The sequence below is a fragment of the Mixophyes fleayi genome, chromosome 2 (assembly GCF_038048845.1).
Source record: "Mixophyes fleayi isolate aMixFle1 chromosome 2, aMixFle1.hap1, whole genome shotgun sequence".
Taxonomy (NCBI): domain Eukaryota; kingdom Metazoa; phylum Chordata; class Amphibia; order Anura; family Limnodynastidae; genus Mixophyes; species Mixophyes fleayi.
The window spans coordinates 235,323,189-235,340,756 of record NC_134403.1 but is presented as its reverse complement, the minus strand read 5'-3'; the positions used below and the strand labels follow the sequence as shown (position 1 = coordinate 235,340,756).

General features: G+C 44.6%; 1 protein-coding gene across 15 annotated transcripts in view; it reads right to left on the bottom strand.

Annotated features, from left to right (window-relative positions):
- The window catches only part of KIF21B (kinesin family member 21B), a 463,280-nt gene that overhangs the window by 48,998 nt on the left and 396,714 nt on the right, over positions 1–17,568 (bottom strand). The window contains exon 29 of one of the 15 annotated variants that reach the window (XM_075195645.1): positions 6,637–7,358. The exons of 13 other annotated variants lie outside the window; for them this stretch is intronic. In XM_075195645.1, coding sequence (XP_075051746.1) covers positions 6,770–7,358 — 589 coding nt within the window. In that variant the 3' untranslated portion in view covers positions 6,637–6,769. One more of the 15 variants, XM_075195650.1, reaches the window with a different exon arrangement.

Here is a 17,568-nt window from a genome sequence, read left to right as displayed (position 1 = left end):
TCGTGGAAGATGTAGTTCATTTTAATGAACATCATCTTTTCCACATTTTTAGGAAGTAACCTCCTACGTCGATCACTGACAAGGTTCCCGGCTGTGCTGTAAACTCTTTCTGAGTACACACTGGAGGGTGGGCAGCTTAGGTATTGCAAAGTGAGTTTGTACATGGGCTTCCAAATTGCTTGTATTTACTCCCAGTATGGAAAAGGGACTGTCTGACATTTCGATTTCAATGAACTCTTGAAAATAATCCTCCACCATCCTTTGCATGTTAATAGTAGGAGCGGATGGAGTTATGGCCGTGGTTACACTTTTTTGGCTAAATTCTTTCAAAACCAGACCAGATGTCAAACTGTTATGGTCTTCCACCTGCGTCATCCCTGCTTCTCTTTGGAAAGTGCAATTTCCTACGAGCTGTAGCTGACTGAGAAACTGAAGGAGGAGACGTCGTCAAGCCATAGACTAGTTCAGCGGTCAACTTGCTGACCAGGAGCTCCTTGCATCTCTTCAGATCTCGGTCAGTTGGAAGCAAAGAATCTACGTAGGTCTTAAACCTAGGATCAAGCACAGTCGCCACAACATAGTGATCCAACTTCAAGATTTTAATAACTATTGGCTCATTGCAAAGCAAATTAAAGTACTTGATCTACAAGGCCAACATATTTTGCGGAATTGCTTTCTTTCATCTCCTCCTTCAGTTTGTCAAGCTGCTTTTCCAAAAGTCAAATTAAGGAAATGACTTGGCTCAAGCTAGCATAGTGTGAACTCACTTCACACGTTACAACTTCAAATGGTTTCAGTACCTTGCACAACACAGAAAGGATTCTCCATTGTGCAAGACTGAAATACATTCCCCTCCTTTCCCAATGTCATGGCTTGTGCAATACGCTTGTATGGCTTTGCGCTGTTCCTCCATCCTCTGAAGTATGTACAGGGTGGAATTCCACCTTGTTAATACCTCTTGCTTAAGTTGGTCGCAGGGCAAATTAAATTGTTCTTGGAGCTGCTGCAATCTCCTACATGCTGTGGCAGAATGCCAGAAATATCCCGAAATTTTACAGGCCACCGAAAGCATCTCCTGCACCTCGCTGTTATGCACCACCAAGTCTAATGTGTGAGAAAAACAGGGAATGTGATGGAATTCACCCAGCTGTAATGCTTGCACAATATTGTTGGCGTTATCAGAAATGACATATCATGGGGAGAGTCCAAGTGGCATAAGCCATGTATCAATGACATCCCTTAGTTTTCTTAACAAATTATAAGCTGTATGCCTGTTATTGAAGCCAGAGATACAAAGTGTAGCCTGCCTGTGAGAAATGTTATGTAGTGGTGTACATGCTGCTTGTCCTGCTTGTGAAGGCGAATGACCAACCCAGTGGGCTGTCACAGTCATATAATATTTTGTTTGCCCACTTCCACTTGTCCACATATCTGTGGTTCAGTGTACAGTGGTTATAATGGCATTTTTGAGCCCAATTATTACATTTTTACGAACGTTCTGGTACAGTTGAGGAATAGATTTTCTTGAAAAATGGTGTCACAATGGAATTTTGTAACGAGGACACAAAACCTCAATTAACTGTAAAAAAACAGCTGTGTTTATAGTGGATATTGGATGCAGATCTAACACTAGCATAGTCACCATGGCGTCTGTGATCCGCTTTGCAACTGGGTGACTGCTGTCATACTTGCTTCCTCTAGCAAAAAATTGTTATACAGTTTATTGTTGTAAAGTACTAATGCTCTTCTTCTTGGGCTGCTTATGGGAGGAAGATTCACCCCCAGCAGTAGCAACAGCAGCAGCAGCAGTGGGACTAATGCTCAAGAATTCTTCAGAGGAATCAAGGATAGTGCAGGAGTCATCTAGCCTTAGCCACTTGGATGCAGGACTAACTCCGATTGCTGAGGATATTGATGAAGACGGTGTTGTGGGTGTAGATTGTAGGCGTCGGGATGTAGGTGAGAGAAGGGTCATAGCTGATGATGGACTGCTTGTTGTTATTTTATTACCATAACTTTCAGATTTTTCCAACACCTTGCCATGAACTCGCGTCAAATGGCGTAACATGGATGAGGTTCCTATCATCATCATCAACATTTATTTATATAGCGCCAGCAAATTCCGTAGCGCTTTACAATTGGGAACAAACATTGATAAAACAATACTGGGTAATACATACAGAGAGGTAAGAGAACCCTGCTCGCAAGCTTACAATCTATAGGACAATGGGAGTTAGAAACACAAGGGCATGTGCTACATTATATTGCACAATGGACCAGCTAGAACGCAAAGGTGGTTAAGGTCCCTCCCTCAACTGACTGTGGCTTTACATATACTACAAATTGCTAGACAACTGTTGTCAGGATTTGGGTAGAAATAATTCCACACATAAGAAGTAGATTTTTTGGTCTTATGTCCAGGCATGACAATGGGTTTCTACTTATCACATGCAAGAACTGCTTCCACTGGTGCATGACTTACACAAATAACATCATCCTCATTAGAGCCCTCGTCGGCTACACAAATATCCCCCTCATCCTGTTCCCATTCCAAAGTGGCATCCTCAATTGATGTATCAGTAGCTACACTCGGGCTGTTCAGGCACACATCAGCAGAAATGCTGAAAGGGGCCTTCTTTATGGGTACACTATCACAATGGTCACAATTACACATACCACTTGTGAATGGACTCTCCTCAGGTATTGGTGTCATTTCTGAATCTGAGCATACATTTTCCTCTAATGCCTTACTGTTTTCTTTCAGCTCAGCTTTTACACGTAACATTATTTGTGCACCACTTTTGGACTCCGAATTACTTGGTCTTGCTTGGTCACTAGTGACCTTACAAGAAGTAGCCTCAGTAACAATATTAGATCTCGCACTCATAGAGAAAGGCGAAGGCCTCATTCTTTCTTTGCCACTGCGTGTATAGGATGGCATGTTGGCATTTTTTTTTTATCGGCACTTAATTTTTCCTGGATTACAGCTCTTTTCTTCTTCAACACGGTAAAAGGTGTTTTTTTGTGTTAGGCTGCTGGCCTGATCACCAACCCACAGAACTAGATGACGGAGGTTATCACCTATAGCAGCCGCCTTTCCCTTAGAGCTTGATGCGCTCACCGGTACTCAGATGCCCCCAGGACTTCGCTCCAGATGTAGTGTGGGTTGGTAATGCTGGACCACAGCAGCAGGCTGGTAGAAAGCAGCGGATAGTCAAAACAATAGCCAAGGTCAAGGGTCACAGGCAAACAGGCTAGTCAATAACCATGCCAGAGGTCGGGGTCACAGGCAAGGTAGCAGGGTCCAAGGTACAGGCCAAAAGGGTCAGGTACACGAGCAAACAGGCAGGGTACAAAATTCAAGCAGGGGTCATACACAGGAAATCCAACAGAGTATCCACAGGACAGGGTACAGCAAACAGGAGCAGGTCAGCAAGACTGGGTCAGAAACACTATAACCGGAAGGGAGGCTAAGCCCTCCCTGTCTTAAATACAGGACACAGCCAATCAGAGCTTAGCTCTGAAATTATCCACAGCCCCAGCTAATTACTGCCAATACTGATTAATTAGCCCACAGGCAGGTGAGCATGCTGCGCGCGCCTGGCTTCCCTATCTTGCCAGGACGCGGCGCCGAGGAGATTCAGCGTCCGACCATTGCCTTGGCGACCCTCAGGTCCTACCTGAAAAGGACGTCCCGGTCATCAAGGTGACGGCAGGGACACTAGAGGGCACTGGAAGCGAGCCGCGGCGGCTGTGAGTACCGCCGCGGCTCGTAACATTTTTTTTTTCCCCTGACTTCAAAAGACTATGTACTTTTACTTTGTCTTTACCAGATGACGAACAGGGATAACTATCATCAGGATTGGTGGCAGCAGCTGCTTCCTGCTCCTGCTCTTCTGTGTACTGCTGTGAATCCATTTGGATAACACCCTACACTTTTTGGTGCAAATTCAGAAAAAAAGCCTGCAAGGACTGGTTTATTAGTATTTCAGCAATGACAAATTCAACAATGGACCTCTTGTTTTTGGATGTATATAACACCATACACTTTTTGCACACTACACCTACTCTCTTTCTCAATCTATCCTACCCTTTCTGTATACCTCTCTCAAATGGCGCTAGATCGCCATGGAGGACGGTATTTATACATTCCAAACTCGTGAGATCGACAACGTCACGTTGAGGTTTCCCTCGATTTGCAATCCGAATTGGCGAGAAAGTTCAGAGCCAACTCGGCTCAGAAATTGGATCCCCTTAGCCCATCTCTAGTAGAAACATTAAAAAAAGTGAGTTTGATATGTTGTGCAACTGTTTGAAGAACTTGTTAGTGAATTTGTAGGTGAATGACTGACACTATATGATAATAATATATATAGATACTACCCACCTTGTCGTCTACCTCTCTCCCCCTTCTTCCCCCTTCCTTGATTCAGCCTCCGCTCCCCCCTTCTCACTTTTGTGTCTCTCTGTCTGTCTATCCCTCCCCTTAGATTTTACGCTCCTTTGAGCAGGGCCATCTCTCCTCCTGATTCCACCACTTCTAACTCTGCTCTCCAGCTACTCAGCGCTCCTCCTCGAGGACCCTCTGCCCTTCGACCCCTCTCGCTTTTCTCTTCACCCCTCTGTGGCTCTTACCTGTCATCCGCGCCCTCCCTCTTGGGCTCAGGCTATCAGCGTAGGTGGATTATCCCTCTCCCCCAACCTCCCTCCTTCTCTCTAGCTGTGCTTTGAGCTTCCTGAGTTACTGTGCTTATTGTTAATTGTACCGTGCTGTCTCACCCTGTACTGTGATATTGTTTGTCCCTGTATGGCGCTATGGACACCTTGTGGCGCCCTATAAATACAAATTAATAAAATAATATTAATAGATAATATATGACTATATAGTATATTGAAAATGGATTATTTACAGAAAGAAGAATGTACAATGACATGTGCTGCGTAGATAGATAAAATTTTAAAGTTGAACATGTACTTGTTAAAGCATAAAAAATAGATACCGAATTCAAAGAGAAAAAAGATTTATTAAAAGAAGGTATTGAAGTCACATGTGGAGGCTGTAAAATGTTTTTGGGAGAAATGAATATTGTAATGATAACCAAAATGGCGCCTGTTTTACAAAACCTATGGTGGTAAAGGGCACCTTGGCAGAGATGCAACAAGAGGGACCGCAACATAAACTAATTACGAGCAGTGTACATGGTGAGCAAATGGGACTTTACATTTTCTTGGAAAAGAACTTAACTGTATTAGAGATATAGAAGTTAAATGCTAATCATATTTTTCAATTTCTTGTAGATATCATCATCATATTGAACGAAAGATCTGAGTGAGAAAATAATGTTGGTAGTCCTTTGAAGGGTGTGGTTGAGAAGATGGGAAAGCTTGATGAATATTTTCAAGAACTAAGGGCAAACATTGATGTAAAAAAAATTTTTAAAATAGAAAAAATTTCATTGAGATGTTTCATTTTTTTTAGAAGGTTATACCATAAAGCACTAGCCAGTTTAACTATTAAGAAAGTCCAATCTTATAGTGCTAATATAAATATGTAGAAACTTAATATTTTTCAACTGTTAATTTTTTCAACAGAATTCAACAATAAAGCTGTTGTATTTACAATGTGTGGTTTATTCTATGTATTTTACAAATGCATTAACAAGTATAAAAAGGTTCGATTATAAACCATGTTGAATGTACATGTAAAGGGTTACAGAACACAGGTGCAAGATGCATTACCTTTTACACAGGTGTACTAATATGCAACCAGACATATATAAAACACATCTATAGGAAACACAAAAATTTATTATATAATTATGCAGACAGACAAATGTAATACACATATTTTGTATTTTTATGAATGTGTATTGAGTGTACAATAAAGTGACAAATAGTTGTAATTATGGAGGCTGACATAAGCAATAACATTGTTTTATTTATAAAACTACACTAACAAAAGTTTATAATTAAAATGGCAGAAATATGCTGTATGCATTAATGCAATAGACACCTGCAATTACTTTACCGCTAGAAGCACCTAATTACCAAATGAGTGATGTGTGGACACTGCACCACGTGGGACTGGTACAGGCATCAGAAATGAACATACACACACCCCCAAAGGAGTCGCAGCTCGAGGAACTATCGGCAGTTGCTCGTGGATTGATCGGAAACGTATACATACTACATGATTGTTAGGTCGTAAAATATTAAACAGTACGAACAACCAAATGAGTCAACAATCGACACTTTGGAACGACTTTCGACCATCGTGTCACTATACACACTAACCCGACTTCTGACTGAATGTTGGCTGATTTGCCCGATTATTGGCCGAAAATGCTACAGTGTGTACCTAGCCTAAGATAGGATTCCCTCCTTTTACAATTGGGAACAAACACAGTAATAAAACAATATAAACAGACAGAGGTGTTTGAGAGTTTGACAAATGAGTTTAGTGCAAAAAATTGCATATTGGTCCAGCCGGATTGCAAAGGGAAAAAGTGCTTACTGGGATATATGATCCAGTCACACAGCAATATTGGTCAAAGGGTTGTTGTCTTATGAGAACTATGTGGAGGGTGGTAATAAGGTAACTGTCAGGGTTCCCAAGGTAAGACCACAGAGAGAAGGTAGGTGAACAAAGTGGTTTATTAGAAACACAGGTAATACAGGTTCAGGATGCAAAACTGGTAAGGCAGTAATATAACAACAGTTCTTAACAGTGGAATAGGCAATGCTGTAAAGCGATGGAGAGATGCAGTAGTCAGCGGGTTGCAGGGTGGATACCTCTGGAAGAGGTGGTGAGATGAGTAGTCTGCGGATTGCAGGATTGGATACCTCTGGAAAGGTAGTGAGAAGAGTAGCCTGCGGATTGCAGTGTTGGGTACCTCTGGAGAGGTGGTGAGATGAGTAGCCTGCAGGTTGCAGGGCTCGATTCCTCTGGAGAGGTGGTGAGAGGAGTAGCCTGCGGGTTGCAGGGTTGGATACCTCTGGAAAGGTGGTGAGACGAGGAGCTTGCGGATTGCAGGGTTGGATACCTCTGGAAAGGTGGTGAGAAGAGTAGCCTGCAGATTGCAGTGTTGGGTAACTCTGGAAAGGTGGTGAGACGAGTAGTCTGCGGGTTGCAGAGTTGGATACCTCTGGAAAGGTTGTGAGAGGAGTAGCCTGCGAGTTGCAGGGCTGGATATCTCTGGGAAGGTGGTGAGACGAGTAGCCTGTGGGTTGCAGGCTTGGATACCTCTGGAAAGGTGGTAAGATGAGTAGAACAGGTAGCAATAATATGCAAGGCGTTACCACAGGATAGTGGAGTAGACACAGTGGCCAAGATGATCTGCGGATAGATGCACTGTGAACTGCAGACAACAGGTAGCAATAATCTGTAGAGCATTACCACAGGATACTGGAGTAGATACAGTGGCTGAGATGATCTGCGGATAGATGTGCTGGGAACTCAGAGAACAGGAGCCAGGAAACAGGAACAGCAACACAGGTAAATGCAACAGATAATCTGGCAAAGGTTGCTTGGGGCAGGCAGGCTTATAAAGGCCAGAAGCAGGTGTTTAAGCTTCCAGCAAAAAAGGCACGTAAGAACAGTCCAGGTACCACCATGGCCCCTTTGGTGGACAGTGGTACTACAGGCAGGATACAATTATATAAAAAGGTCCAACAAAGTACCTACAGACAGGAGCTGCAGGATGCAGGTTGTGACAGTAAGCTAGGGAGGTTAAGAGGGTGGTTAAGGAATTTTATAAGCTTGTCTGAAGAGGTGGGTTTTCAGAGAACTCTTTATTTGAAGACTAGAGGAAAGTCTTATTGTGCGAGGGAGGGAATACCACAGAGTGGGTACAGCCCGAAAACAGTTCTGTAACCGGGAATGAGATCATGTATTGAGTGTCAATGAGAGATGCAGATTTTTTGATGGACTTGTATGTTAGTAGAAGTATTTTATATTGAATTCCATGAAAAAGAGGCAACCAATGTAGAGACTGTTCATCAGCAGAGGAAGAACGATTTGCAAGGAAAATCTAGCTGCATCATGCAAAATAGATTGCAGGGGTGAGAGTCTGATTTGGGGAAGACCAGTAAGGAGAAAATTGCAATAGTCAATGCTGGAGACGATGAGAGCATGAATTCAAGTTTTTCCAGTGTCTTGTGTGAGATATGTGTGTTCTGAAAAGGTTTTTTAAATGTATGTAACATAATTTAGATATAGAGCCGATATGGGCAACAAAGGATAATTCTGAATCAAGGATCACACCTAAGCATCGAGCTTGTGTGGTACGATTTATTGTCATGTTGTCAACAGAAAAATAAAATTTCAGGTAGGTAACTTCTGTTGACGGGTGGGAATATTATTAACTCGGTTTTTGAAAGATTGAGTTTGAGTTGGCGAAAGGACATCCAAGATGAATTGGTCGAAAAACAGTGTCACGGGCACTAGGAGTCTTTACCCAGGGATCACCAGATGGTAGGCTTACCAGAGCAATGTAGATGGTAATAGGGTACTCTGGTAGCTGGGTGATCACGGAACATGAAATGATGGCCGATGAGATGCTCAGGAAAGTCTATGACTAGCAACACTGGTAATAATGAGGTAATGATATACAAGGAACTGTATGGACAAGGACACGTGAAGGTAGTCAGTGGTCTGCGATAGCAAGTTGTACCACTGCTATAGTGAGGAGGAAAGTCCAACAGAAACAAGGAGGTGATGAGAGTCAGCGGTCTGCGGGTAGCAAGTTGTACCGCTGTCTGAGTGAAGGAATGGAATCCAAGTGGAGGTATCCAGGTAGTCAGTGGTCTGCGGTAGCAAGTTGTACCACTGCTATGTGAGAGGATAATGGAACAGGTGATACCGGAAACAGGGATCAGTGGTCTGACATCAGTAAGTTGTACCACTGAATATATATGTGAGGAGGTGCACGGGGGAAGACTGCAACACAGGATATACACAGGCACCTTATACACGATCCACAGTAATATGCACAATATAGATATATATATATATAAATGACTGATCAGGTCTGCAATCTAGAAAGTCTCTTGAAGTAGTCCAGCACAATGATAACACAGTCAATGATGGCAATAGACTCAGCGGATAGCAGACTCCAGAGAGAACCAAACACAGTCCAGCAAGATATGCAATACACAGCACAGTCAATGAGAAGTATGCATACCGTGGTTCAGCAGTAGCAGTCAGATGGGATTGCAGCGGTACCTGAGCGGCTGGAGGCCGACTGGATAGGAAGTCCCTGGATAGGTGAAGCAGCGGTCTAGCAGGTGCAGCGCACAGGTGAGTAGACCAACAGGGACACGAATCCACAAGAGTCAGCAACACGTGGAACTGGACTCATAGGGGACCCAGGAGAATGGAGATGATCCAGCAGAGGGTAGTAGATGAGATACAAATCCAATGCTGACAGGAGGGTAGAGACCAGTGGAACACGTGAAGGCGTGGAGAGTGGATCAGCAGGAGATGGACGATAGCGTTGACCACCGCAGCAGGACTCAGCGGCACACGGAGGTAACCAGTAGCAACCACAGGAACCAACAGCGATGGGAAACAGGAGTGCAGCGCAGGGCAGGAGCTGTTGATCACGAAGTGTAGCAGATGGTAATGAAAGCGGCAGTCTAGAGGAAGTCACAGCAAAGATGAGATGAGACTATAGTGCACGGAGGCAGCGGATAGTAATCAGCTGGCAGTCACGATGTTGAACACAGGCGAGTTGCAAGCAGGAGACTGTAGTGCACAAAGGCAGCGGATAGTAGTCAGCTGGCAGTCACGATGTTGAACACAGGCGAGTTGCAAGCAGGAGACTGTAGTGCACAGAGGCAGCGGATAGTAGTCAGTTGGCAGTCACGATGTTGAACACAGGCGAGTTGCAAGCAGGAGACTGTAGTGCACGGAGGCAGCGGATAGGAATCAGCAAACAGACTTGATGAGAAGCAGGTGAGTGAGGTAAAAGCTGGAGTGCACGGAGGCAGCGGATAGCAATGAGCAAACAGTCACATAGATATAAAATAACGTTGAAGTGGTTTAGAAGACTGTAGTGCACGGAGGCAGCGGATAGGAATCAGCAAACAGTCATGATGATACAGTTGATGGTAGAAGTGGTATGGAACCACAGTAGTAGAAGTGGTTTGGAAACCACAGGAATCAGCAGCGCTGAATACACGAGTAATACAGGAACACCTTCAGAGACTCATGAGGAATGAGACTCCAAGATCAGGCAACGTGGTGTTGACCACAGGTGCTTAATATAGGGAGTGTTGCCTGATCTGCCAATTGAGTTAAAGGGGTATACACTGAAGTATAGAAAAGGGCTGCGCATGCGCAGACCCTCAGGATGGTGGACGGCCACGGTTCCTAAATGTCCGGGAAGAGGCACTCACGGTCCGGTGAGTGACAGTACCCCCCCTTTTAAAGGTGGGCACAGAACGCCTGGAACCGGGCTTGTCCGGATTTTTGGAGTAAAACTTCTTCAAAAGGGCAGGAGCATTAAGATCTTCAGCTTTGATCCAAGAGCGCTCCTCAGGACCAAAGCCCTTCCAATGAACGAGGAAGTGGAGGACTCCTCGCGAAATTTTTGCATCTAGTACCTCGGTAATCTCAAAATCCTCCTCCTGATGAACTTGAACTGGCTGCGGAGCTGAGGGAGGAGTTGAGAAACGGTTGATAATAAGAGGTTTGAGCAAGGATACATGGAAGGCATTAGAAATCCGAAGACTCTTAGGAAGAAGAAGTTTCACACATACTGGATTGATAACTTGAATGATCCTATATGGACCAATAAAACGAGGGGCGAATTTCATGGATGGAACCTTCAAACGAATATTTTTTGTGGATAACCAGACACGATCTCCAATTTTTAGTGGTGGAATAGCCCGCCTCTTCTTATCAGCGAAAGATTTATATTTGACAGATGTCTTCTTTAAACAGGTTCTGACCTGAGACCAGATATTTTTAAAGGTCTGACAAACAGTTTCCACCGCAGGAACTTGGGTGGGCGGGAGGGCAGGAAATTCCGGAAAAGACGGATGGTGACCGTAGACCACAAAGAATGGAGTTTTGGATGATGACTCATGGTACATGTTGTTATGGGCGAACTCAGCCCAAGGGAGTAACTCTACCCAGTTGTCTTGATTGGCTGATGAAAATATCCTTATAAAAGTCTCAAGATCTTGATTGACACGTTCGGTTTGTCCATTGGATTGTGGATGGTAAGAAGATGAGAGTGCTAATCGTATGCCCAAGGTTTTACAAAGGCTCGCCAGAATCTGGACACGAATTGTACTCCTCTATCAGACACAATCTCAGATGGACATCCATGGATACGGAAGATCTCTTTAATGAAATGTTCAGCCAGGATAGACGAGGAAGGCAAACCAGACAGAGGGATGAAATGAGCCATCTTCGAAAATCTGTCCACTACCACCCAAATAGTGTTATGGTTCTTACTAGGTGGTAAGTCAGTAACGAAATCCATACTAATATGGGTCCATGGTTTGGACGGAATGGGTAGTGGTCGCAGCAACCCTGCTGGGGTTCTGCGGGAGGATTTGAATTGCGAACATAATTCACAGGAAGCAATGAACTCTTTGACGTCTCTCCTCATTGAAGGCCACCAGTAACTTCGAGAGAGGATCTCAAAAGTCTTGTGTTCACCGGCGTGTCCAGAAAAACGAGAGGCATGGAACCACGAAAGGATTTTCCTCCTTAGAGTAGGAGGCACGAGGGTCTTCCCAAATGGTAGCGTTTTGGTGGATGAAGCAGCCAGTGAGATACATTTGGGGTCTAGAATGGTATGGTTGGAAACCTCTTCTATATCAGAGGACGTAACAAAGGCTCTAGATAAGGCATCAGCTTTTTTGTTCTTGGCAGCTGGTTTGAAGGTAATTATTAATTCAAAACGGGAAAAGAAAAGAGACCATCTTGCTTGACGAGGGTTCAAGCATTGGGCAGACTGGAGATATGACAAGTTCTTATGATCCGTGAAGATCGTCACCGGATGGCGAGCTCCCTCCAACAAGTATCTCCATTCCTCTAATGCGGCTTTGATAGCCAGTAATTCCTTGTCTCCGATGGTATAATTCTTCTCTGCGGGTAGGAGACCCCGAGAATAGAAGGCACAAGGGTGGAATTTTTGCTGTTCCGAGCGTTGGGAGAGAATAGCTCCTAAGCCCACATTAGAGGCATCTACTTCTAGGAAAAAGGGGAGTGTCACATCAGGCTGACGAAGGATTGGAGCCGAAGAGAAGGACTCTTTTAATGTTTGAAAGGCTTGAATAGCCTCAGTAGACCATTGCTTAGGATTAGCCCCTTTTCGAGTCAGGGCCACAATAGGAGATGCAATGGAAGAAAAGTCTTGAATGAAGCGTCTATAGTAATTGGCAAAACCTAAAAAACGCTGGATGGCACGAAGAGTAGTTGGCTGGGGCCAATTTAGTACAGCATTTACTTTGTCAGGATCCATCTTCAGACCAACTCCGGAAACAATATACCCCAAGAATGGAATCTGGGGTAATTCGAATGAACATTTTTCTAATTTACAGAACAATGAATTTTTCCGTAGCCTGGAGAGGACTTCTGCCACATGTTGGTGGTGAGAAGGCAGGTCCTGTGAAAAAATCAATATGTCGTCCAGGTAGACGACGACACATACATATAATAAGTCCCGAAAAATCTCATTGATGAAGCCCTGAAAAACAGCGGGGGCATTACATAGCCCGAAAGGCATTACCAGATATTCGTAATGCCCGTCTCTGGTGTTAAACGCTGTCTTCCATTCGTCACCGGAACGGATTCTGATTAAATTGTAGGCACCACGAAGATCCAACTTAGTAAAAATACGGGCTCCCTTGATGCGGTCAAATAGCTCAGTGATCAACGGAATGGGATACCGATTCTTGATAGTAATGGCATTGAGTCCACGAAAATCTATACAAGGGCGTAATGATCCATCCTTCTTTTTGACAAAGAAGAACCCAGCTCCAGCGGGCGAGGTGGAAGGTCGAATGAACCCACGCTGGAGGTTCTCCCGTATATATTCAGATGTAGCTTGAGTTTCAGGTAACGAGAGTGGATAGACCCGGCCCCTGGGAGGAGTCTTGCCAGGAAGAAGATCAATCGGACAATCCCAAGAACGATGAGGAGGAAGACGTTCAGACTGAGCTTTATCAAAAACATCGGTAAATGAAGCATATTGAGGAGGGAGTCCCGGTGAAATAGCTGAGATGGAAGCTTGCTGTACCTTGAGAGGAATGACTTGGGAAAGGCAATGATGGTGACATTCAGGCCCCCAAGAGGTGACTTGAGGGGTGCGCCAGTCAATCTGGGGAGAGTGACACTGAAGCCATGGAAGGCCTAGGACAATCGGACTTGTCGTAACAGGAAGAATTAAAAACGATATCTCTTCATGATGCAGAGCACCAATCTGAAGGGTTACTGGAGACGTACTCTGGGTGATGAGACCGTTGATGAGACGTGATCCATCGATAGCCGTCACAGTAATGGGAGTTTTTAAGGTAATCATTGGTAGAGACCATTGATTAACTAACGATTTGGAAATAAAATTTCCTGCTGCTCCGGAATCAATCAATGCCTGTGAGTCAAAGGTTTTGGTAGCAAAGGAAATAGTCACATCAAAAGCGCAGACTTTAGATTTCATAGACGATGGAGAGGACTCCAGGGACCCTAACTTCACCTCTCCAGAACTAGTTAGGGCCTGGCATTTCCCGATCTCTTAGGGCAGGAGCTGAGGACATGAGTGGAATCAGCACAATAGATACAGAGTCTATTCTTGACTCTTCGTTTCCTCTCCTCAGAAGATAACTTGGAACGTCCTATCTCCATGGGAATCACAGCGGGTGACACTGGACGAAATTGAGGGTTAGAGCGAAAAGGTGCTTTAGCAGAAGTCGTTTTCTCAGCCTCTCTTTCACGAAATCTCATATCAACACGATGGCATAGAGAGATCAAATCTTCAAGTGACGAAGGAAGCTCTTGGGTAGTCAGTGCATCTTTAATTTTATCGGAAAGCCCCTGCCAGAAGGCGGCAACTAGGGCTTCAGTGTTCCACTGAAGTTCAGAGGCTAAGATCCTAAATTGAATGACGTACTGGCCTACAGTATGAGATCCTTGTCGCAGACGGAGGATGCTGGAAGCAGCGGAGGTCACACGACCTGGTTCATCGAACACACTTCGGAATGTAGAAATGAATTTGGCACTATCTTGTAATATTGGATCGTTCCTCTCCCACAGAGGGGAGGCCCAAGCCAGGGCTTGTCCTGAAAACAAAGAGATAAGATAGGCCACTCTGGAACGATGGGTAGAAAAATTTTGAGGTTGGAGCTCAAAATGGACTGAACATTGGTTAAGGAAACCCCTACAAGTTTTGGGGTCTCCATCGTACTTTGACGGAGTAGGCAGGTGAAGCGTGGAAGCTATAGACACCTGGGATGGCAATGGGGAAACGGAGGAAAGCACAGGAGCTTCAGTAGTAGCTGTCACAGTCTGTCCAGATGTTCCTTGGGAGGTTAATGACTGATAACACTGAAGTAACAGCTGTTGGCGGGCATCCTGTTGCTCCACACGGCTAACCAGATGTTGCAGCATCTCTTTGGCGGTAGGTTCCACATCTGGGTCTGTCATGGCCTGATCTTACTGTCACGGGCACTAGGAGTCTTTACCCAGGGATCACCAGATGGTAGGCTTACCAGAGCAATGTAGATGGTAATAGGGTACTCTGGTAGCTGGGTGATCACGGAACATGAAATGATGGCCGATGAGATGCTCAGGAAAGTCTATGACTAGCAACACTGGTAATAATGAGGTAATGATATACAAGGAACTGTATGGACAAGGACACGTGAAGGTAGTCAGTGGTCTGCGATAGCAAGTTGTACCACTGCTATAGTGAGGAGGAAAGTCCAACAGAAACAAGGAGGTGATGAGAGTCAGCGGTCTGCGGGTAGCAAGTTGTACCGCTGTCTGAGTGAAGGAATGGAATCCAAGTGGAGGTATCCAGGTAGTCAGTGGTCTGCGGTAGCAAGTTGTACCACTGCTATGTGAGAGGATAATGGAACAGGTGATACCGGAAACAGGGATCAGTGGTCTGACATCAGTAAGTTGTACCACTGAATATATATGTGAGGAGGTGCACGGGGGAAGACTGCAACACAGGATATACACAGGCACCTTATACACGATCCACAGTAATATGCACAATATAGATATATATATATATAAATGACTGATCAGGTCTGCAATCTAGAAAGTCTCTTGAAGTAGTCCAGCACAATGATAACACAGTCAATGATGGCAATAGACTCAGCGGATAGCAGACTCCAGAGAGAACCAAACACAGTCCAGCAAGATATGCAATACACAGCACAGTCAATGAGAAGTATGCATACCGTGGTTCAGCAGTAGCAGTCAGATGGGATTGCAGCGGTACCTGAGCGGCTGGAGGCCGACTGGATAGGAAGTCCCTGGATAGGTGAAGCAGCGGTCTAGCAGGTGCAGCGCACAGGTGAGTAGACCAACAGGGACACGAATCCACAAGAGTCAGCAACACGTGGAACTGGACTCATAGGGGACCCAGGAGAATGGAGATGATCCAGCAGAGGGTAGTAGATGAGATACAAATCCAATGCTGACAGGAGGGTAGAGACCAGTGGAACACGTGAAGGCGTGGAGAGTGGATCAGCAGGAGATGGACGATAGCGTTGACCACCGCAGCAGGACTCAGCGGCACACGGAGGTAACCAGTAGCAACCACAGGAACCAACAGCGATGGGAAACAGGAGTGCAGCGCAGGGCAGGAGCTGTTGATCACGAAGTGTAGCAGATGGTAATGAAAGCGGCAGTCTAGAGGAAGTCACAGCAAAGATGAGATGAGACTATAGTGCACGGAGGCAGCGGATAGTAATCAGCTGGCAGTCACGATGTTGAACACAGGCGAGTTGCAAGCAGGAGACTGTAGTGCACAAAGGCAGCGGATAGTAGTCAGCTGGCAGTCACGATGTTGAACACAGGCGAGTTGCAAGCAGGAGACTGTAGTGCACAGAGGCAGCGGATAGTAGTCAGTTGGCAGTCACGATGTTGAACACAGGCGAGTTGCAAGCAGGAGACTGTAGTGCACGGAGGCAGCGGATAGGAATCAGCAAACAGACTTGATGAGAAGCAGGTGAGTGAGGTAAAAGCTGGAGTGCACGGAGGCAGCGGATAGCAATGAGCAAACAGTCACATAGATATAAAATAACGTTGAAGTGGTTTAGAAGACTGTAGTGCACGGAGGCAGCGGATAGGAATCAGCAAACAGTCATGATGATACAGTTGATGGTAGAAGTGGTATGGAACCACAGTAGTAGAAGTGGTTTGGAAACCACAGGAATCAGCAGCGCTGAATACACGAGTAATACAGGAACACCTTCAGAGACTCATGAGGAATGAGACTCCAAGATCAGGCAACGTGGTGTTGACCACAGGTGCTTAATATAGGGAGTGTTGCCTGATCTGCCAATTGAGTTAAAGGGGTATACACTGAAGTATAGAAAAGGGCTGCGCATGCGCAGACCCTCAGGATGGTGGACGGCCACGGTTCCTAAATGTCCGGGAAGAGGCACTCACGGTCCGGTGAGTGACAAACAGTTAGTAACGTTGGCCAACACAGACGTTTATATGAAATTAAAACACAAACAATTGGCGCAGACCCTCACACAATGTACATTCATACTAGAATTGTTGTAGTCTCATGTGATATGTAGAATCTATGAATGTAAATTGTGTGAGGGTGAGCGTCATTTGTTCGTGTTTTGAATTCATATCATAACTTTATATTTTTGGTCTTTTTTGGTGAAACTCAAAAAAACACAAATATAGGTTGCAAACCTTAAAGGGGCACGGTAGACCTCTAAAACTTTTTCATATTCAACACAGATAGTGAGTGATAGATACATTTGGGTATCATCCTCTGTGACTGGAGCAGGCCACACTGCCAAGATAATATCTCCCATTGGCCCATCAATTTGCAGGGTTACATGGACTGTCAGCCCAGAACCAGTTCATAAATTTAGCTCAGTGGACAGAGGGAGGGCTTATTGCGGACACATGAGGGAGTAAGAAGGATGGGAAATAGTAGCTTGTCAAAGATGTAACCATAAAGAATATGCATGTTAAAGGACCACAAATTCTAAACAGCAAGCTGTGATGTAAATTGTTATGTGCTAATTATAGTTTCAGTTTCTATCAGAACTGAACATATTTAGAAGATTTATAAATAAAGTAGAAAGGACATTAGAGCAAATTTTCTCCCATTGGAGGATATTACAGTGAGCATCTCAGCAGACCAAAAATGACTAATAAGGGAGAACAATTGCATTCATTACACTATGTAGAAAATATAAAAGAAATATGAAATATCTCAAGTTCTGTCGAACTAATGACATTTCACAGGTAATTTGGGAATGCTAGTAACTTCTTTATGCAAGGCAGCGTACAGTCAGGTCCATAAATATTGGGACATCGACACAATTCTCATTTTTTGGGCTCTATACACCACC